The sequence below is a fragment of the Argentina silus genome (genome assembly GCF_951799395.1).
Source record: "Argentina silus genome assembly, chromosome: 9".
NCBI lineage: Eukaryota > Metazoa > Chordata > Actinopteri > Argentiniformes > Argentinidae > Argentina > Argentina silus.
Window position 1 is genome coordinate 5,523,859 of NC_139663.1, and position 23,987 is coordinate 5,547,845.

The 23,987-nt window shown below is 45.2% G+C and overlaps 1 protein-coding gene across 6 annotated transcripts in view; it reads right to left on the reverse strand.

Annotated features, from left to right (window-relative positions):
* The window catches only part of LOC310809976 (BAR/IMD domain-containing adapter protein 2-like), a 42,359-nt gene that overhangs the window by 6,186 nt on the left and 12,186 nt on the right, over positions 1 to 23,987 (reverse strand). For all 6 annotated transcript variants that reach the window (XR_014554418.1, XM_083677535.1, XM_083677536.1 and 3 more), the window contains exons 3-13: positions 22,556 to 22,642; positions 12,039 to 12,100; positions 11,801 to 11,872; positions 10,031 to 10,168; positions 4,239 to 4,391; positions 2,847 to 3,095; positions 1,940 to 2,174; positions 1,505 to 1,706; positions 1,298 to 1,366; positions 923 to 1,082; positions 612 to 649 (exon numbers count right to left, since the gene is read on the reverse strand). Coding sequence is in view for 5 of the 6 variants with exons in the window: in XM_083677535.1 (XP_083533661.1) it covers positions 612 to 649; positions 923 to 1,082; positions 1,298 to 1,366; positions 1,505 to 1,706; positions 1,940 to 2,174; positions 2,847 to 3,095; positions 4,239 to 4,391; positions 10,031 to 10,168; positions 11,801 to 11,872; positions 12,039 to 12,100; positions 22,556 to 22,642 (1,465 nt within the window). In the remaining variant the exon portion in view is untranslated. The remainder of the gene's footprint in view (positions 1 to 611; positions 650 to 922; positions 1,083 to 1,297; positions 1,367 to 1,504; positions 1,707 to 1,939; positions 2,175 to 2,846; positions 3,096 to 4,238; positions 4,392 to 10,030; positions 10,169 to 11,800; positions 11,873 to 12,038; positions 12,101 to 22,555; positions 22,643 to 23,987) is intronic.

Genomic DNA, 23,987 nt, shown 5'->3' on the forward strand with positions numbered 1-23,987 from the left:
GTTTTGTCATATAATACCATTAAAGCAGCTAAAGAGCTTCAAGCAAAAGCAAGCAAGAGCCAAGAGAAGAGGAAAAGAAACAAACAAAACCAAAAAACAACCACTATAACGCCATGTTTGGAGGTACATACAGTACTATACTGTACAACGTTACAGTATAGTGGACCTTTAGCTGCAGACCATGGCTGGGCTATCATATATACAAATTAACAATTAAGTGGAACGTTTACCTTAGCTACTCCCCATAACGAGCCTCTTTTCAGCAGGGGTTTGGCTGTCAAGGACATTTTTGCCCTTTGACTAATAGCTAACTCCTAAATTCCTAAAAAAAATAAAAATAATAATCATGGCCCTTACTGAACTGATTAAGTCTCACTCCCAGGAGGGACTCAATCCAAGAGAGGAATTTATATAATTTGCCAGGTGATTTAGGACTTTGGGGCCCCTACAGTGTTTGACAACTACCTTCAGACCAATTGGAGTACATATCCAGTATAGTTGATCTAGACTAGACTATCCATATGCATATGAACTACATCCATGATCATACACAGTGGCACCAGGCATACCAGGTTAGTTGAGTTCAGAGAGTTTGATCAAAAGAGTCTTACCTTGTAGCAAAGCGACTGTCATAATCCTCAAGTGCAGGCTGAAATGACAGAAAATAGGCATCATGCTACTGTCAACTTCGAGATTTGAACTATCATACAGTACAGTAATGAACTAATATGTAAAACTGCTTTACAAGAATATGTCCAGCAGGTGGCACTAAACACCTGCATATCCCCCTCAGCTACTGCAGTATTACTCATCCCACATTGTAGTGACAGGACAATGAGCCAGGCTCGAGTCATCAGGAGAGAACGGGGTGTGTGTGTGTGTGTGTGTGTGTGTGTGTGTGCGCCTCTATATGTGTGCCCACCTGTGTGGTGAAGCCTGCCATGCTGTAGGGGCGGGGAGGACGTGACTGCGCCAGGCTCTGTGCCAGCAGGCGGGCGGTCAGGCCATAGTCGGGCATGGGCAGTGACATGTCGTCTCTCTCCAACAGATTCCCTGTGCTGCTGCTCTTTCCATGGTGCAGACTAGACGGCAGGGACAGAGAGGTCAGGACTGACATTGACACTAACAGACACTCTCACACTCACACACACATTCACCTAAAACACCTCTCAAAGTGTAACATCTTGATGAGAACTCTCATCAAAGACAAAAAACACAACTGTTTATCTAAAGGATACATGTATCATTGATGACAGACATGCCATGCAGTCTACAATACACTTCCTTTCACACTTACTTTACTCTGAGCTTCTCGTTCTCACTCTCTGGCAGCACACGTGTGTAGGAGAAGGGAAACCAGCCACGCCTGACGGATAGAAAAAGTCAAATGTAGGGATAAACTCCATCAAACAGCTCATTCAATGCATTTTCATGTCAAATAGACATCTTTCTTTGTGTGTGTGTGTGTGTGTGTCTGTCCGTCGCCGGTGTGTCCATTGCTCACAGCTTGTTCTTCTCGTTCTCTCCATAGTGCCAGCCGTCGCGGGCCTCGGGCACCAGCAGGGTGATGATGTCGCCCTCAGCGAAGCTGAGCAGGGTGCCGTTGTCGCCGGCAGCGTGGGAGAAGATGGCCTGGACGCGAGAGCGCCCATTCTTCTCCAGCCCCGCAGCCATGGAGCTGGACCTGGGCAGGGTATGTGTCTCACCTGGGGAGGGGGGGGGGGGGGTGGCGGGAGGTTGGGGGAGAAACACAACTGTCTGTTTTTACTGCATCAGGTACTGAGAGAGGCCTGAACAAGATAAGCCTCTCTACTTTTGTTCCAGTAAAATCAGTTCAGTTCAGTCCCACCAATATGCAAACATGAGATGAGCAGAAACTGACATTACAACAACCATGAAGCTGATCTAGAGAGTAGCAGGTCCTAGATGGTTGTCTTACCCACTGAGGTCTTGTTCTTGGCGGGGGCAGGCCTGCGGACAGGCAGGGTGTTGGAGTAGACCTCGCTGACCTGTCTCTGGGTCTGGGGTTGGGACATGGGCGGAGGCCCAGTCTGGGGATGGGGAGAGGATGGCCTGACCTGAGACACACTCACACCCGCCTCTGACCAGTACTCCTCACCATGGACCCCTGTCGTCCCGTTCACCATGGACATCCCATCTGGACCCATCAGCCTCTGAAACCACAAACATGAAGATACATTAAAACATAATAGTGTATTAATCATAGAACACACACAGAACAAAAAGCCAATAACTTAGAACACTAAGCCCTCATAGAGGGCTCTGTGCAATACAGACTGCATTGTACAGAGAAAGATTCTAAGGTTTAAGCATCAGTGATACTATTTCATGAACACCGGATGAGTAGTTCTGTACCAAAGTTCTCTCTATCAAAAAGTTATTTGAATACATGATATGGGCTAGAGGCTTAGAGCTGTCCGGGAATTGATATTCAGAGATTCTGTTCTCAAGTCTAGAGTTCACTACTTGGCCTGCGGAGTACTTCTAAATACCTCATTAATAAGAGCCATCATTAAAACTGCTGTATGGAAATAAGTGTTTGCTTTCCTCCTAGACCAAGAGCCAGAGGTGCTTCTGATGACAGTCAGATTTAGACTATTATTTGCTCTCCCAGAGTTGTGAAATAGAGAAACACCTGACACACACCAAGTACTATACTCACAAAATCTGAGTGTTTAACAAATCATAAAATCACTGCAAGAGACCACATCTGTTGGGTGAATATAATTCCCTCCTCCATTAAAAAAAAATCCATTGACCCTCCCCGTAGAACCATAGATCTCCTATGGTGTATGGAGAGCTTATACAAAGACCAAAACACTCACCGCCTGGTGTCCCAGCCCACCGCCCATGAAGACAGCCAGCTCTGGGGGCACAGGCAGAGGCTGGGCCCCTGGGATGGGGTCAGAGATGACCAGGTTGGACTTGGAGGTGTGCAGGGGGCTGGAGCCCCCCAGGGTGCCCCCTCCTGAGCCCATCTGCTGGGCCAGGAGCATGGCCCTCTCCGGGAGCTTGTTGGGGTCCGAGCAGGCCTGCTGCCACACAGGGATCTTCTGGGTCAGCAGGTCTTTGCCCTGGAGAGACAGAGACAGAGACAGAGACACACACACACACGAGTAGAGTATAGTATAAGTTATACATCACCACTGTGGCTGTTGACTGACATCAGGTTACCCATTGAATCATAGTTGCTTTGTCGTTGGCATGAGATTTGAGTTTGTTATTATGACGAGAGTTATGACATAAGACCAAACTACTTCCTTGAAATGCACTCAATGTTGTTGCAACAACCTTGATACCATTCAGCATCAAGCTCTTATCTAAGACTATTCATCATTTCCTTGGAGACTTCTATGGTAATGTTCCATTTCCTTCCCTGTGTGTCCCTGACCTCTGACCCCTACATCACTGTGGTACTCAGTTGAGTGGGCATCACTAGGGACCAGGGCTGTGTCTATGAAGAACCGACCAACCGCCCACTGTCCATAGTGACTCACAACTGCTCTAGATGAATCTCTTCTAGCAGAGAGCTCCATGGACACACTGTACTGTGCACATACACTCACAGACAGACACACAGACACACACACACACACCCACTCACTCTCTGTAAGAGAGAGCTCTTCAATGCGCCCTAGGTAAACTCTTCCCACACACTCCCCCACACTGATTAACGGCTGGACTTGAAACCACTGCAATACACATCCCCACACACACACACACACACACACACACACACACACACACACACACACCCCTCTCATCAGCCTATCAGCACCGACCAACCAGTAAACTCAGGAGACAGGTGCACTCCATTACCCAAGGTCACATTAAACAGGCAGGCACTGCATTAAACACAAGCAAAATTGCTAATCTAGCCAGAACAGCTTCTCCTTACATAGTCTCCTCTCCCATAATGGAGAATGAAAACATTATTATGAATAAAAACTATTCATATTTGATCAACTGAATCCATTAAACTACCCCGAACAAAATCTCTGCTCCTGTAGTCTGCCTGGACAAATGAAGTCTTAATGAGATGATCCAAGGCCAAAGGGCACAGACAATTCACTATACAGAGAGACTCTTTGGTCAGATATGCAGACTGATTTCAGGTAAAAAATTCTCAGGTTGGTCTCCAGGCTATTCACATTACACACCGAGGTCAACAGTGATGTCCCATCCAGTCTTCCGGGCCCTTAATGTATTATGCTTACCTTGCCGTGGTAGGCACTGCTGTTCTTGGCCACGGCACACTGGCGGTCCACTAGGAAGCAGTACCTCCGGCGCTCCTCAGACAGAGCTGTCTTGTAACCCTCAGCGATGAAGGTGTCTAACTCACTCTGCTTACTGCTGATGGTCTCCACAAACTGGAGGGAAAAAACACAGATGACAGAAGAGATGACTTTCAATGTGAACCAAAAAGTGTATACAGTAGATAGAAGAGTTGTACCCCCCCTCCACGCGTACACGTACGTGTGTGTGTGTGTGTGTGTGTGTGCGCGTGTGTGTGTCTTTATTGGTATTGGAACAAAGGGTCACAGATCTGATCCCTGGCTTTCCTCCCAGTCTCTCTCATCAGTGTGGTGTCTGAGCTGGCACCTTATCCCAGCATGAGCTCTCTCTCACAGAAATGTCAGCGCCATTACTGAGCTCATTTACCCCCCCCCCCCCCCCCCACACACACACACAGACACACACCAACACACACCTCTAATGCCATTTCCTCCTCCGAACAGAAGAGGGGCTCCCTGCAGCCCTTCACGTTTTTTATTGACTTCATATCCCGGCGGTGTGACAGACATTTTCTTAATGAGCCTTCCAATACTCTCTGTTCTCCCTCTCCACCAGCCACAATCAATGGCAGCCTCTCTCAGTCCGTGGGCTTAATGACTCAGAATAACCCACAGATAAAGGACTCCCATGTCAGAATCAAAGGTAATTAATCAAAAAAATATCATAATTTCCCCTGGTACATATGTGCATGGTATGGGCAATTAACCTGCAGCTTGAAGACGTTCTGTTCACTGTAGCTGGTGAAACCCTTAATTAGGTTTAGGATCATTTAGCAGAGGGGAGGGCAGGGAGTGAGTGTGTGTGTGTGTGTCCTAGGTCCTGCTGGGGGAGGTAAATGCTGGCCTCAGTACCACCCAGTGTGTGTGTGTGTGTGTGTGTGTGTGTGTGTGTGTGTGTGTGTTGATCTCCTCTCTGCAATCTGTGCTGCTGTTCATGGGCAGGAAGTGGAACACTTAGGTAAAAGGTGACAAAATCAATTAATCTGTTTAATCTGGATAAACCACTTGGCACTCATGATGACAGAATGTGGGTCAGTCACATGGTGACAGCCTTAAAAAAACACATCAATGACCCATTCAGTGCACAGTAGAGAGAGCCTACCCTGCTCCAAATGGCCCTTCGCATGACGACATGCTGGGCTCAGGTGTGAGTGGAGAATAACCATCAGTTTCATCACACTCACCACCAGTGGGCGCTGCTACAACACCGATAAATGAGGAGTCACTTCTTTGGAATTCCAACTGCGGTGGAATCTAAAAACTCTAGCTCGATAGAAATCTTTTTTTTTTTTTTTTCGTGGAATAGCTTGTGTATTAGAGAGCATCCAGCTTTGGAGGCAGTCCACCTACACCATAACAAATCCTGGGAGCTTGAACTTGGAACTGGTGAGCAGGAAGAAGCTAAAGATGAAAAGAATGGAGGAGTCAATCCCCCCCCACCCCCCCCCACCCTCCCCCTCGCAGAGCCAGAAAACTGTTTAACCTTACTGGGATCTTTTACAGTGTACAACTGAACTACATGTAAATTGCCTCGCTTATGTCTTCATACGGAGGCAGTCATGGCAGAGGCACAGGACAAAACGCGGTCGTGAGGGGAGGAGAATTAGAAGCCAGGCAGCTTTTTTCTTTTTTTTCTCCCTTTCTCTCTCATACATAGAGAGAAAGACACACACTGCAGTGTGCAGTGTGTGACTCATAGGATAGCAGAGAGAGATAAGAGAATAAGAAAAAGAAAGGGTGAGAGAGAGAGAGAGAGAGAGAGAGCAAGCGAGCAAGACTTTGTTCATAAGCAGTGCATGTCATTGTTTTGGCTGTGTGAGGACAGACGGATGGATGGATGGGAAGAGTATCTACAACAGCACGGGGGGGGGGCATTGTCCTGCTGACACTGACAGTTAGCCGACAGTGACTGTCAGCCTACAGGGACCAGACCAGTCTCCTTTAACACACACACACACACACACACATACAGGAGTGGACAGTGATATGAGTGAAAACAAAGTATCAGTCCACTCACAGCTTATTGTGATCTTTGGCCGAAGTGATAACTCACTAATAATGTCCAGTATCCTCATGTTCAATGGTATTCTCTGTCCAGCTCATTTGGGATGATTGCAGCCTTGATCTCCAGTAGGCAGGGCGAATATAAGATTACGGGGGATGGTAACACCAGACTAGGATAAGTGTAATTCCCCCCCTCTAAGACTGGGTATTGGCCTCCTACATGGTCTATCTAAATCCAACTACACCAGCCAGTGCGTGGATGACATCGTAGGCTAGCTACCATAGAGATAGAACAGTTCTTTATATCTATGCTAGCTCCAGCCACTCTGGGAACTCCAATCAGGGATAATCTGAGCTGTTGAACCAGTGGATTTATTGTCATCTCTCCACAAGGCAGTTTTTTTCACACGCTAAAAAAGGTCAACAAAATGGAATCCAACACAAAGGGCACCATGGGAAAAGCCCAGACACCAACCAGTATAATATCAGACCTCTCGTTACATTACCAGCTGACAGCACTGTTCTAGAATAGCTAATTGTTACAGGATAGAAAGCTCTACCCATACTCATTACATTTCTTTCTTTCCCCTCAGGTAATTGCTGTGTGTGTGTGTGTGTGTGTGTGTGTGTCTCAGTCACAGTGTTTGTGTCACAGTGACAGTGCACCTGGGGAACTACACTAAATTTTAGAAAGCTGGAGTATCATTGATTGTGTGAAGTGGTGTCACATAGCTCCTAGTCATGAGAAGCACAGGGGAAGGAGGTTTCCCCTCTCCATGGGCGGTGCAGCTGAGGACTCGAACAACAAAGCAGCTTGTCTTTCTTCCTCCTACAGGGATTCAGATCTCATTTTCCTTGCACATGCAAGACCTGCTTAGAACTGCTGTTCTTTTTCTTCAGTCATCAGCAGTATTTTAATGTTATTCCGTATGCTGTTAGGTATTGTAGTGCTGTACCTACTCCTAGCATCGCCCAGGGACATGATGACCTCATCTACAATCATGAACCCATACTGTACATTAGTATTGGTGTGTGTGTGCGTGCGTGCGAGAGCGCACGCTGTCATATTCAAATGCTTGTTGAATGTTATGTCACCACAGTAGACTAACCATCCTCACTTAAAAATAACCTTCCTTTCATCCACCAAATCTGAATTAAAATCATAGAGAGTTTCATTGCGTTTTCTCATAAATCAGTAAGCGATCTGTCCTTGCCGTCATTAACAGTTGGTGCTCGAACCGTGGTGGGTAGTTTATCTTTTATGAGATACCCTCCTAAGTCTACTCCACTTTTCTACATAAATAGCTCATTAGCATCTTCACAGGGGCTTCAACCATTGATGAGGTCACCTGCTGCGAGGGTCTGGAGGAAGAGCCGAGGACAGGGATGAAGGGAGAGAGGGAGTGAAAGAGAATGGGGCTGGGGAGGTGGGAAACTGAGAGAATGACAAGAGATGGAGAGCCTAACTATTCATGTCATCCACCAGACTACATTCAGAGATCTTTTTCTTTTTAACGACGCAAGAGAACATCACAGAAAACATGATGTCGAACATGATATTCTTGAGTGATGAACTCAGTGATGTTTTTCTCTCCTGCTCAGATCCCCTCAATCTTGTCTGCTAGCTGTTTGTACATTGACTCTTACAGTACACACCACACCACCGTAAGGCAGCCTCTGCTTTATTCTCCCTATGGGGCTCCAGCACAAATGAGTTGACTTTTCCTTCGCTCGCCCACGGCTGTGATATGATCAGTAAAAATTGAGCAGCCTGGAAATGAGGAGGGAGATTGCTTTTTCTTTTCACGGGTAGAGTGCGATACAGTTTGAGTAGAGGACCAGTTGAGTTGGGGACAATGTGCTGGTGGGTCCAATCTGTCACAAACACACACACACCGTAAGGACTACGTGAAGCAATGTGCCAGACAGCATATATGGTCATTTAACACCATACGTATCCAGGTATAGCTCTGAACCAGTCTACATTTGCAGGGTCAGTTGACATACAGTGCCCTGCGCAAGTAATGGGACACTGAAGTATTTTTCTTATTTTCTTTCTTTCTTATTTTCTTATTTTGGCTCTACACTCCAAAAGTTTGTATTTGAAATTAAACAGTTACTATAAGGTTAAAGTAGAGATTCTCAGCTTTTATTTAAATGGTATGTGTGTACATATTGGTGAATCACACCAACACTTTTTATGCATAGTTCCCCTATTTCAGGGTACCCAAAAGTGATGGGACAATTGGCTTGATAAGTGCTTCTGGTTCGTTAGGTGTGTTCCATCACATCAGGACCAAAGAGATGTCAATGAAAGTCAGGGAAGCCATTATGAAGCTGAAATATCAGAAATCTCTAGATTTAAATCCTATTGAACATCCATTTCATTTGCTGAAGAGGAAACTTAAGGCAAAGCGTTCTTAAAACAAACAACTGAAGATGGCTGTAGTACAGGCCTGGGAGAACATCACCAGAGAAGATACCCAGCGTCTAGTGGGGTCAATGGGTCACAGACTTCAGGCAGTTATTGCATGCATATGATTGTCGACCAAATACTAAATACCATGAGAATACTATGTAAGTGTAGTGAAACTGAGGTTGATGTGTCACAAGGGAACTCCACCCTTCCAGAGAACATGGGGATACCTGCCTCAACATGCTCATATCTCTGTGTGACCCTGGGGGGAAACTTTTCCTCTGTGTCTAAACCTTACCTATACAAACCAGGACCTACACATAGGACCTACCCACATACAGAGACACAGAAACTATTCCTTCCCTTGGGACAGAGGCACAAACACAATATAACAGTCTGGGGGCAGGCTCAATCAGACTGTCCCTCTCACTAGAGAAGGAGAGTAAAAAAAGGCAAGGGTTCGGGTTAATGGAGGAAAAAGGAGAGAGGAAAGGAGCTGCCATCCTCTCAGGAGATGGGTAACAAGGGACTGGGAATGAACAAGGTTTTATATGCCTGGTAAAGCATAAAACAGCCTTCTGGAATATGTAGGCAGCAGAGCGTCCTGCTCCTGCTATCGATTTGTAGAAAGCCTCCAAACCCTGTCATGGCTGGCCACTCCTCAGTCCTAACGGCAGCTCAAACACCGACTTAAAATACCCTGCAGGCTCAGGCCTGCTGAAGGACCTGCTCCACTGCTCTCTCAGCCCAACCCAGGAGTAACAGTAACTGGAGTTGGGTCTGTTTCCATGACTGATAAGCCAGTGTAACACACTCACATTTACACACACACACACACACACACACACACACGCATACGCACACACGCGATATGCTCTGCAAGCACCACCATATCTGAGTCGTGCTCCGCCAGGCAAATAGCATCAAGTAAACACCGATTGTGCTTTTATTTGCCTGATCAAGTGTGTGCATGTAGCATAATAATACACTGGCTGTTGTGTGGCATGTACAGCTCATACCCAATCCTCTGCTCTCTCCCAGTCCCAATTCCTGCCCACTCAGGGCACATCGGTAATGTGGCCAGAATACTCCACTCTTTATTTAAAGTTTTTTTCACAGCTGAGGTGAAACTCAGTGCCATCATTCTTATTTTGTCTTCTAATTACTTTAACGTATAACTAACCACAGGACAAAATGCATCGCCACATTGGGACTACTCAGTCATTATTCAAAGTATATAAGTGTAGAAGTGTACGTGTTGACCCTCTCACTCACGCCCTCTTTAGTGACTGACCTGCATCTCCTTCTCTCCATACTTAGAAGGGTTCTTGCTGCCTTGGCTCTTCCTACGTAGCTTCTTCAGCTCCGCCTGGCACTTCTCCAGGCTCTCGCCCTTAGTCTTGTGCTCCACCTGGTACTTCTTCAACGCGGCCTGATGGGGGCGATAGAGAGCAGACGATCGACAGGGGTTACACCTCTTACATGACCTCAGAGTTAGACCTACCCATAGACACTGGAGCCAATGTGGGCCCTCTATGGACAATGGACAATCTGTAAAAGAATTTGTAAATAGGTAGCCCACCCAGAAAACCGCCCCAAGGCGCATCAGCATAGTGGAAGAGGTCACACTGTAGTCTTATGAGGAGTTTGTGTTTAGTTTGTTAGGGCTAACAGCAGCTAGTATCTAGGGCACTGAGAACCAATGAGGTCTGAGTGTTTATTAGCACACTGAAGCCCTTTCATCCGCGTTGCCTGAGCCTATAACCATGGCTCTCAATCATGTGTTACTTTTGGAGACACATCATAATAGCATGATTAATTGTGATTACAAACAGTCTGAACTTTAGTACAGTGAGAGAATGTGATGTGTGTGTCGCTAAATGATTTAACAAAATTATTTGTAAGGTAGACTGGGAGGGGGAGGGGGAGAGAGAGGGAGAGAGAGAGAGAGAGAGAACCATAGGCATACATTTCTGTCTCACAAAATGGCTTGCTTTCCTTTGTTTTTTGAATATGACTCACTACCGACATTAATAATTCACAAAGCGCAAAGCAAAACGATCGCTATTATCGCTGATGCGATTCTTTGGGAATTCATTAAATTGAATGGATGGCATTTTAATACTCAGGGAGAGCAGACAGAATGAAAATGCATGCAGATTTTGGCTGCTGACTGCAGTCTAGAAAGTGCTCCTGGTAAAAAGCCTGCTGAATGAAATAATTGGCAGATGGATTAAGGAGAGAATCAACTGATCCCTGATCTCTTATCGATTGAGACAATCATCAACAGAGGCTAATTGTGGGAGAAGTGAGACACATTTAGCTGTTGATGATCCTAAGTCCCTTATTTTATAACACAGACTGGCCATTGTCTACAGAGAAAAACAAAAAAATGCATTGTTTGAAATAAGGACAGAAAACAAGTGTGATAGCCGGCTATGAATAGCAGAGAACATCAGAAGATCCACACCTAGAATATGTTGGTCACAACATTTAGACTGATATCGCCATAGGGTCTTGTATGACTGACTGGCCACATGGTCCTTTGTCCAGTATACTCCTAACTGCAACCCAGTGGGTGTACGTGTGTGTGTGTGTGTCGCCAATGAGTGAGACCAGCGGCTGTTTTAGCAAGAGCCTAATCGGATCTACTCATCAGAGTACAATAGTGAATGATGACAACACCACCACCCCCATCCCTCTAACGTACAGCTCTGCTGTTCTACAGCAATGCTGCGGCCCACTCGTTCTAAAGATATCACTCACTCAGAGGCCAGCTCCACACAACAGACACTTACACTCACTGCAGGAACTGTTTGGTTGTAATTTTCCTCCCTTAATGGTTGGGTACATTCAAAGTATCATAACGCTAAAGAATTGCCATTTCAAAAAGCTTCAAATGTTGTCCACATCATGACTGCCAATCAGGTCAGTCCACATGATCTTAGCTCTATAGGTCTACCTCTCTGCAGTGTAGTAAGGAACATGGGGTATCATGGCAATCCTGGGTGGTGTAGGAAGAGGCGGAGATCAGGCCAATAGGAACAGCCAATCAGATACTCACAGTTAGGTAACGAGCATCCAGCTCCACCTTCTTCTCCAGCTCAGAGAGGAGCTCGTTGTGGAAGGACTTCAACTGGAGTGAGATGGAGAGGAGAGAAAAGGGTTAACCATGACATCACTTAGCCAAACAGTACACAAATTGTGGCTCAATCCACCTAAAATCTCTGAGGCTGAGGAGAAGGCTCATTCAAACAGACAGAACTGTAGCGCAATGGCCATTATGTCATGTGAATACCAACCATTTCCTCTAGCTGCACCTGGATCTGTCTGTGGACTTCAGCCATCTGAAACAGCACATCCCCTACAGAGAGAGAGAGAGAGAGAGATCTAAACACACTCATCTACTAAAGAGAGAGATAGACCCCAGCGTGCACAGAGCCCATGCAGCAACACAAGAAACACACAAACACAGAAAGACACACACACAGAGGACAGGCGACTGGTAGCCAGGATGGTGGCGGACATGATGGAACATTGGTCGTGTCACAACAGGAAACACAGAAAACACAGAGAAAATTCAACAACAAGGACATTTAAATGGAGAGAAAGGAATAGGGAGGAAAACAATGCAAACCAAGAAGAAAGGAATCTTAAAAACAAGTTGAGAGAGATAAAGCACTTCATAAAAGGGGAGTACCAGCCAAGTGCTTACCTAAAAACTAACTCTTCAAGCTTATAGAACTGCTGATGTTTTGTGGAGATCAAACATATTGCGTTCCTTGGTTAATCTTTATACTGGCAATATGACTAACGGAAGGAACAGAAAGGAACAGCAAATCTCCAAACAAAAGAGGAGTAAAAAGAGAGAGAACGAAACAGAAGAGAGGGAGAGTCATGCAGCCAGGAAGATGTCATTTTTTGTTTTATATACCTACATGCTGCCTCTTCTGAATATGCAGTGCATTGTAAAGAAAAGGAACAAAAGATCTAGATTGAGCAAAGGACAGAGGAGAGACCTGGAGAGACAGTGAGAGAGACCTACAGCACAGAGAATGAGAAGCACACAGGTTTGGTTTCCCTGACCAAGTCCAAAACCCTTTGGTAAAGACCAGAGGAGCTACACTAACCAATGTTTCTACTCCAATATTCTAATATTTAAAAAAAAAAAAAATTCTGATAGTGATGGAAAGAGGCTGACATTTACACCATAGCCTGTTACACTAGAGTGGGGCACATCAACTTTGTAAATAACCTTTGTTTTGTTTTGTAATTGTTTGATGTTCCCTTGCTTAAGAACATTCCAAACATGGCAAATAATTGATTAAAAGCCTGTTTGGAGTCTTTGAAAAAGTGAATCTTTGAACTGACTTTCTTACAGCCTCATGTGAGGAATCAGAGGGCTTCAGAACCGTCTTTGATGTTCTGGTCTATCTTGAGTTCTTACCAATGGGCTTTGGACTGGTGACCATGTCATTAGACAGTATATGTGCAATGTAAACTGCTACACACAGATGACACATAAGTGAGCACAAGTGTATCGGCTACACACACACACACACACACACACACACACATTTTAAGACTTCAACTGTCCAAAAAAAATAAAAAGACAAAAGCAAAAATAGCAGCAAAGCAGACTGGTCATTCATCTCCTGAAATGATGGACAAACAGTAATGACTGGACTGATTTACTGTCTCTGAAAGTGAAAACAGAGTGACGGTAAAACCACCTCTTATCCATACATGCTCCATTGTTAATTGGAAAGTTGTGGTGAACTCTAGGTCTTGGTTACTGTTGTATAACACATCTAAATCAAAACATGCATTTCAGGTAGACTTGCAGTCCAGTATCACTCTCAACTGATATTGGTTAGTGGCATGTTCAGTATGTGGCACGGAGTGAGGACATAGCCAAGACTCAAGACATGAGACAACATACACAATATATCTCTGTCATTGGGTTTCTTATCATACCCCTACATTCACGACCACAAGAACATGAGAACAGCATGTCCGTGGATTGTCTGACGGAGGAAGTGGCATGAGAAAACAAAAAGGAGACACTTCACTGAATGATGACCTCATCACTCTTTGTCCTGAAGAGGGAGTGGTATTTTATTCAAGTGTAACACACTGATATCCTGTGATTCCAAGAGGCCCAAAAACAGGCCAAAACACGCTGTCAGCTCCCAGCAGGCCAACTAAGCCGATTACAGATACTCATCCCTGATCACAGCCCTAGAGGCTTAGAGAACCAAGCATTCTGTTACACAGTCTTAGTGGCTGGATCAATTAGCAAATGAGCAGCCATGGGACTGCCATACACTACACACCATCTACATACCGTTACAGCTCCTGGTGGGTTGACAGATCTACTAGAAGGCTCGATCTCAGCCATATATGGGCCCCGCTCTGTACGTGAACAGAGAGTCGACTAGAAATCCACTATGATGAATTTTGTAGAGCATCTGAGTGCTTTAGTAGAAACTAATTAAGCCTAATTATAACCAGTATGACATGGTTATATAACCATATAACCAATATGACCCTAACCCTAACCCAAGGAAAAAATAAAGTGGATATTTCCAGAAGGACATTGCAATGGAAATGTTCATTGTTATCATGACAACTTTGATATCATTTTGCACAATGAAAATACACAGAGTGACGGTACACTCAAGGTAATGGTCATGGCAAAGAAATCCAGAAACGATCCAGAAACTGCGTCATTCGGAAACTTTGACACAGTTGTGCAATGAACCAACAGCAAGCAGCGACCTGAGAGGCTTGGTTCAAAAGCTGCCTGTTAGACAACGATGTCCGCATACCAGCTAAACCCCATGACAGACAGGTTGAAAGGACCTGTACATGCAGGCACGCAGGCCCGCCTGCACGCATGCACGCACAGCTCAAAGACTAGTCAGTACGTCCCCTCCCTTCTCTAACCACACCCATCATTTTCATAGAGAACAATACAGACCTGTGTGTGTGTGTGTGTGTGTGTGTCCACACTTCAACACCTGCAGCTTAAGCGTGCACTTGCCTTTCAGCACATGGGTAAAAAAGAACCCAGAGAAAATAAACATCGTTTGCTAACATTACATCTCCATGTTCAGATTGTCCATCCTGCTCATAAAGACCGGCATGTATCAATTACATCATGCGTTCTACAGTAAATCCCTCCTTGAACAACAGAAACTCATCCCACACAGAGCCAAAGAATGCACCAAATGAAACATTGGTTTATACACAATAGGGAGGAAGATGTGAAGGACTGTGTGAATCCAACAGGACAAAACAGTGGAGAGAGAGAGGGAGGGAGGGAGGGAGAGAGGGAGGAGGAAAGAGACAGAGCCGTGAATCACTAAGTGAAGGTCACCCGGGATTCACTATGGGTTGTCATGGAAGCAGGATAATGCTAGGGTCGTTGCCATGGGAGAAGTTGAGAGGCAAGGGCAGCTGCTCAGAAGAAGTGATGTGAAGTTACAAAACACTGTTTAAAGATCTTCTCTCTCGGTCTCCTCCACGATTATGGTACATGACCATCTATTAGGTGAGCATGGTCCCTGTCTCACAGAGGGAGTGATGTGTGTCTACTGTACCTGGGGTATCACCATGCCTCTCCCCTCAGGGGAAACACACATGGGAACTGATAATGGGACAACTGATAATGTGTGAGATGCAGGTAATAGCTGAAACTCCCAGTGTGTGTGTGTGTTAGTAGTTCCCTACAAACAAACAAACTACAGTAATCTTATCTTTAATCTGAGCCAGCAGACAGGCAGTCTCTCCTTTTTCTTTCCTGCTTTTAAACTACATCCAAAAGCTCTTCTACCAATGACCTTGTTGGTGGAGCCAGTATAGAGGAAGCATATCGAAACATGTAGGTGTGTGTGGCATGGAGCGCGCAGGCGCGCACACACACACGCACACAGCCTACTGACCCAATAAGAGACTGTCCTGTGGTAGCATCATGGTGCATGTAGGACATGTAAGACAGCAGCAAAGAGACAGCAGGCTTGCAGAGGGACAGAGAAGATGCTTCTCTCTCTCTCTCTCTCTCTCTCTCAGGGGTATACAGTGTCAAGGAGAGAGGCCATCTCTTTGCCTGAGGGTGGATGGGATGGTGGGACATGCATGATGGTATGATAAGGGTGATGTCACTTTCACAGATTAACACATACTACAGTGTACTAATGGAGTGTGGAGTCTGGAGTACTCCCTGCAGATCACATACCCTCCTTTCCTTCCCTCTGAATAGTGTAAGTGACCTCATTACAAGCGGTTTCACTTTAACAGGCTGAAAAGTGTATGAGTGTGAGTGTGAGAGAGAGACGACAAGGGGGGGGGGGGGGGGGGGGGATATTGTACATAGGTAGTGATGGAACGAGTGAAGCAGAAACTGAGATGGAGAGATAAGTGACTCATAGTGACAGACATTGCTGTGTGTGTTTTTGTGTGTGTGTGTGTATGTGTGCGTCTTATATGCAAATTATAGCCGTGTGTGTCAATTATAGCTGAAATTATAGAGGCACATACAGTAGTGTAGTGTACGTGTGGAGCCTTGAGAATCTGGGATCCCCTGAACACCTTCCCTCCCCCATGACAGAGGACGTGTCTTGTGAAAGGAAGAGTGTGAAGTGCAAAGTGGAAACGATGAATGAGAGACTAGGATTAGCGCCAATCCAGTGAAAATGACAAAGCGAGAGAGAGAGAGAAATACAGTAGAGGAAAGCAATTTATAAAACGGAACGACCACTAAAGAGATAGCTATGAACTCCTGCAACGACTTCAACTCAATCCCTGGCAACATCATGCACAGGAGGCCCTGACTGTGCCGCATTCAGACTAAGGTACAGAGGCAATGGGAAACAGCAGAGTCATGTAGCTACCTGTTATGGAATGGAGATTTCAGTAGGGGGCTGAGTTCAATGTGTCTTCTACAGAATATATAGTGCTGCTTGAAAGTATGTGAACCCCTTGTGCAATTCTAGATTTTTTGGTTGTTTCTTCTTTATTTAAATCAGAACAGAGAGTCAGAGAGTCAAATCAGAGAGTCTTTTTTATCTGACATAATGGGTTTATATTTACCAATTCCATATGTTGGTTTAGAGGAAATCATGCATGTAGTAGAAAAACTAAATTCTAAAAGAAATGAGTGCAGGTGCAAAAATAAGTGAACCCCAAGTTGCATTGGTTAAATCAAGTAGGTAAGTAGGTGGGTAAATAAGTGGAAAGAGTTTGGGTGGGACTCTGGTAAATAGAGATGAGCAACCTGGTCAGTTTTGTGTTACCCATACAGGTGAATGCAAGAGCCACAAGAAAAATAAATCAGGTAAAAGCCAACCCAAACATAACATCTAGAGATTTGCAGACCTCTCTTGCTGCATTTCAGGTAATTGTGCATGCTTCAATAATAAGAATACTGAATCAAAATGACATTCATGGGAGGGTTGCTAGGAAGAAGCCTCTGCTGTCAAAAAAGAACCAAACTTCCCGTCTTAACTTTGCCAGAGACCACCTGGACAAGCCTGAAGGTTTCTGGAAGTCCATTCTCTAGACAGATGAAAAATTGACCTTTTTGGTCACAACAAAACCACTATGTTTGGCGAAAAATGGTGGTGGAATATCAAGATCTGGGGCTGCTTTTCCTCCTCTGGACGTGGAAGACTACACATCATTAAGGGAACCATGAATTCTGAGGTATACCAGGAGATTCTTGAACATAATGTCAAGCCATCAGTCAAGGAGCTAAAGCTGGGCTGAAAATGGGTCTTCCAACAAGACAACGACCCAAAGCATTCAAGCAAATCTACCAAAGAATGGCTCAGGACAAAGAAGATTTGTGTTTTGGATTGGCCAAGTCAAAGTTCTGACCTAAATCCAATCGAGATGCTGTGGCAGAACCTGAAGCAGGCAGTTCATGGCAGACACCCCTCAAACCTCACTTAATTGGCTGAGTTCTATAAGGAGGAGTGGGCAAAAATCCCTCAAAACAGATGTCAGAGACTTATTAGTGGCTATACAAGATGTTATCGCTGCTAATGGAGGTGCCACAAGCTATTAACTGAAGAGGTTCACATATTTTTGCACATGAAATCTGAGTTTTTGTTAAATAAACCACTTAAACAAATATCTTATTTTTTTGTTTGTGTCCTTTATTTGGAATGTCTATTACGAATTGGGGTTTATAAAAGATTTTATAAAAGATATTATAAGTTAATTTTAATTTTATACAAAAATAATGACCATCCCTGTAGGGTTCACAAACTTTCAAGCACCACTGTATGTAACCTTAGGGCAGGAGGAGCACACACACACACAGCAACAGGGAAATGAGGAAAGTATGGGGGGAGGAGGGAGAGAGAGAGAGAATAATAATGCTTATTATGATGAGAAAAAAAATGGCAAGCACTCTCATCTGTGATTCCAATCCCACACAATGGCAATCAGACAGCCGGTAATTTCACCCACAGCTCTCCCTTGCTCATCAGAGGAGGGGTGGAACGCAGCAAACCATATAACTACTGTGAATCAAAGCCTTTTGCCATTTCACATGCCCAACCAGGTCTGAGATTTCTCAAGTGCTGTAACCAGCAGATGTTGATGAGCACACAAGCAGCATTTCAAACAGCCACCATTCAAGCATCATGTACAATATGATGATAGGTTTGGGTTGGTGTGTTGTGTCGTGTGTGCCACAACACACCAACCTACCACAACGCCAGCCTTCACAAAAATGATTAATGGATGCCACTGGCTCTCAGGTAAAAGTACCCTAACAGCATAGAGGGACAAGAGGCGTGTGTGTATGTGTGTGTGTGTGTGTGTGTGTGTGTGTGTGTGTGTGAGAGAGATGTCTCCTCCAGTGCTTTCTGAGCCCTCACCTATACAGTACGAGCCCATGGAACAAATGAAGGGCGGCATGAGTGAGAGCGTGTAGGCCACTGGTCTCCCATAATGCAACGCAGCTGTCTGAAATAGAGCAGGAGAAGGCAGGACCCCCTGGGATTGTGGCGCAGTGCTAAGAAAAGAGCTCTTCTGCTCCCATTCTAACAGGGCCAGGTGCTGGAGTAAGAGAGAGAGGTGGGCCAAAACTGGAGAAAGGACTGCTAAGTTAGTGTGTGTGTGTGTGTGTGTGCGTGTTCACTTAACGCATCACCCAGCACCAATAACCTCTCCCCCTAAACCCACACTGTCATTTTGTCTCTCAAATAGCATCCATTTACCAGCATCCATTTACCAGCAGCAATTTAACGCTCACGTCCCAGATCCATTAACCTAAAAAAAGACAATTATGCCAAATCAGTTCTCAGACTAATTTTGCAGAGATGGATATTGGATGTTGTTTATGTGTCCTCCCTTACCCAGCACAATTACAAGCTACATCAGAGTATGGCACATATCTATGTACTGATTCATACATTACATTCTGGAGGTGAAATACCAGTAGACAGACGAGGTTATTCAAGTTGAAAAGAGGACATTAAGATGTTTTGGCTTCGTCTTCTAAATCAGATGACTCCATGGGGAATGTGACTGACTACAGGCTAATGGTCCTTAACATGACTCTCCAGGTCCTTGAAACATAACTGTATTTATAGAACATGACATGCGGTGTGTGTGTGCGGTTATCAGACAGTAACGCACACCCTTGTTGTGCACAAATGCTTATTTAATCCAATAGAAGAGACAGTATTCCACAGTATGAGGCTGAGGGGGTCAATGAGTGGGTTCAACTGCTCCTTGTGTGTGTCATAGCTCCAGAATGTGAAACACTAACCATGTAGCAGGGTGGAGCTAGCTAGCTAGCTAGCACACATAACGGTACAGCTCTGAACTCTTCACTTGGGGATACGTGAGGGAACCTGAGCTAAATACATCACTAGAGTATCATCAATAACAAGGCACTTACTTCAGAGTAGAATAAATACACCTAAAGCATAGCTTGTCACTAGATGATCATAAGTCACCAAACCCTTTCAAACCTCCTTATCACAACTAAACTAGCCCAGTCAGAGTGCTATGTAATAAATAGCTTACACCTATTATTATCATCCTTCCACATGACATGAAAGAGTGAAGTGAACAGAGGAGAGGGAAGGAGAAGGATGGGGGAAGAAGTGAGATGGAGGAGGGGGAGTAGAATGGAGAGATATATAGTAGGGTAAGGAAAAAGGAATAGAAAGAGATGGGGGGGAAGGAGAGGAGAGAAGTGCAGGACGGGGGAAGGAAAGCCAGGCATCAGTGAGTGGGAGGGAGAGTGACAGGGGATGATTAGCCCAACCAGAGGAGGATGTGTGGGCGGGAGTGTGTGGGAGTAGGACTGCATAGGACAGCATCTCCAGGCAGAGGACAGACACAGACACACACAGTATACTGTACATGCTGGAGAAGCTGGGGAATAGGTGTTCATCTGTGGGTAATGAAAAGCATAAGAGGACATTATTTCTAAGGGCAATTTCATTCCATGCTCTAAGCATTATGCTTGTGCAAAATGAAGAAGGGAGAGAGAGGAGGAAAAGAGGGCTGGAGAGCAGCTGTCAAGTCGATGTGTAGGTGGGACCATTTGTAGTTAGTTTCATACTGAACCCCCATGGCTTCAACAGGCGCAAAATGCACATTAAACACACACATAATCAGTGAGAGTCCATAAATCATTCGGGCAATCATAATATCATTACTTAAGGCATCTAAACAAGCTTCAGAGTCAGTACTGGCTGGCTTAGGTTAGCCCAACCAGGCTCTAACACTGCCACAGAGGCAGACCTGTCAAAACCACCAGATATACCATACATAATGGTCAAACAGAGATATTACAGTAGCAGATAAAAAGTGGCTGATGGGTTTGACAGTCTGGCCAGTCTCAGAGAGAGAGAGAGAGAGACTAAAGAACACAACCATGATGTAACACACAACTTATTCTATGGTTCTCTGGAGAGCTCTCTGTTCCACTGTTAGTGTAACAGGAAACTACTAGCATGCCATGCCTGAGCCTCACCTCAGGCCCTTTCACTGTAGGTCATGGTAAAAAGAACTCTGGGTGGGGATTTTACTGTTGTTTGACAGGTGGAGAGAAACAAAAACACTGCTGATCTCTCCTTAGGGAGCCATCATAACAGGGGAAAGCGTATGGGTGTGGTCTACCTAACTCGACACACAGCAACAGGGAATAGGAATGAAAATCATTGCCATCATTATCATAAACATGTTGATGTTGTTAAACCAACGTCTGAGTGGAAATGTTCAAGCTCTCTGATCAGACATATTTTACAAGCTCAGAAACCCAGCCACAGACACACACAGACACACACACACACACACACACACACCAATCGAACCAGGGAGGGATAACTCATTTCAAATATAGAGTTTAGTCCCCTTTAGAACACTCCCTTCAGGCGACAGTTCTAAAGACTGGAATCAGTTTTCATTTTCTCACACAGGCTTGTCAGACAGAGGCTGAATGGACACACACACACACACACACACACACAATGTAGTCGTATAGATTCTGACAGGCAAAGCTCTATGGTTGAGAAAGTTCCACCATGTTCCCCCAGTGAGAGGTTGAGCAGGGTAATGGGTTGCAAGATGACAGATCTTAAAATGAGCTGAAATAAAACAGGGATGGCCTCTCTATATCTTTCTGTATCTCAGAGAGAGAGTTCAGCTGAGGATGTTGACGAGCCCTACTGTACACAGCCGACTGAGTATGGAGGACACGTTAACTCTGGAATCAATAGGAGAACCTCAAAGGGCTGTGTGAGTAAAATCCCCTTACTGAATAAAACATACAGACAAGGCTTTCATGTCCTTCCATACTGGCTGGCTTAGGTTAGCACAACCAGGCTCTAACACCACCATAGAGGCAGACCTGTCAAAAACCACTAGCTTCTACACAGATACACAACCAAGAGACGAATCCAATCAAAGCCAATGAGAGCTCCTCAAACAGGCGCTGATTTCCCAAGAGGTGGCGATGGCAAAGACGACTGAACTGTCACAGCGGTCGCCACTGCAACAGTCCAAGGGGATGTGGCTTTGGTCATCCTTATTGTTACCTTTGGGGGGGGGGGGGGGGGGGGGGGTTTCAGGGGGCAAGGACACACACACGGGGGGGGGGGGGGGGGTCAAGGACACGCGCACACACACACAGGAGAACGAGTATGCACACACTCACTCCTCCTCCTTACCCCCCCTTTCACCTACACATCCCTCTGTGCAGAACCAATCCATTTTTGGAGTGAAATTGAATCGAATCCACCAACTGCTCTTCTTCACAAAATGAAACGACCTAACAAAATCAAATCTGCAGGTCTGCACAAAACATCATCTCACCCGTCGTTTCCTTTTTGCGGATCCTTTCTGCAGAGTAAATAAATGATGCATACGGTAGCCGGCTTCTCCCGTGCGGGGAGGGGAGGGGAGTACAGTATTGTATCCATTGTTACCTGTCGTTGGCTTTTCTCCAGGAAATAGAGGAAGGGAGTGTGTGGTTATGAATAATTGCTTTGGGCTAAAAGGAGGCAAATAGAAACAATAACTAGAAACGATAACCAAAAGAAAAAAATAATAAAGAAATCCAACCCACACAATGCTCCCTATAGGGAAAAACAATCCTCTACAGCTCTGACATTTCTGCTGCACAAAAGCAGGAAGCCAGTGTGTGTGTGTGGTATACAGTATACTGTAGTTCTTAAAAAAAATACAGGCCTCCACATCCCAGTCCTAAAAGGCCAGCGTTTCCAAGTATTCCATGGACCTAGAGAAGCTCAAACCCTGTGGGCCAGTACACCTGATTGTTGCCACTCACCCAGATCCTTGGATCCTTGGCTTTCACTGGCCAGCTCCCCCATCCTCACCAGAGCATCAAAGTAGCCCTTGGCAGCAAACGTCACATCTGTCAACATGGAGAAGGAACAGCAGGAGGTCAGAGAGAGGTACACTTAGAAAGCTACACTGTCTGCACGTAACAGGCAGCTCTGAAATTATGATAAAAGCTATACTGAAATTATGGGCTATATATACACACGCGCACACACACACACACACACACACACACACACAAGGTTGAGCCGGCACTGTGCGCAGGCACGCATGCACACACACACAGCATTTACCTGAGGGGGAAATTCAGAAATGGGCTTGAATGTTGATTTCTAATTAAATGTAATGAGTATGGGTGGAGCTTTCTATGCTGTAACAATTCACTAATCTTAGTATTCATATTTCTTAGTGCATTGAACCCGATAGTCTTAGACATCTGCAGTAGGCGGTTTGAAATGTACATTATTATGTTGCCTGATTTCTCACCCGGCTGCTCTGCTGTGGGTGTAACCGGTCAGTGACTCACTGATGATCACAAATTATATTTTGCCTTCCTTTTATCTCATAAGTATAATAATAGTGACGCACTCTGTAGATGGGTCTGAAAGTTCTGGCCTCACTGGACTAAAACAGCTCTGTTTCTGTACTGATGTGGAGGAAAGTTCAGTGCACACAGCTGCAGGGTCACACACACACACACACACACACACACACACACACACACACACAACACACTCTAGAAAAACAGCAGGACCCTTAGGGAAAAAAACATAATCAATATGCACCTTATCTACATTCTAAACTTCGTCAATACAACAAAAAAAAGGATATTGCTTCAGTTTGGCCAGAAGGAAGGCCAGTCACCCACATCAATATCAACTAAGCCCTGTTTCACTGTTTCATAGGCAGCTGTGCTGGCTGTGAGAAATTGTTGGGGCCAGAGTTGCTTGCTGCCAACAGTGTACCAGGCCAGCCAGTCTGCCTGTCCCCTGTGAGTGATGACGGCAGGCTGGTTTGGAGGTGAATTATGCACCAATCTGGGTGACAGATGGGGTCTGTGCCTGCAGACAGCCACCAGGTGAAACACTATTACTGTAGTATAGCATCATCCTCCTCTTCTTCCTCCTCCTACTCTCCCAGGCAGTGCTAGTTGGAGTACACTGGTACAGGCAGAGGAAAGGAGGGACACATACAGTATACTAATGCTAATCCCAATTAAGCCTGAGTCAACAACCCCCTCTTTTCCTCTGCTCCCTACACTCCCAGGGATAACCTGAGAGCACAGCAGAACAGTATGTTCCCCTCCTCTCACTCCTATTCTTCATATGCTAAACAGGTGTGTGTGTGTGTGTGTGTGTGTGTGTGCATTCGCACTGAGGGGGCGATAAGCTGGATCTATATGGGTACTTTAACTTCCC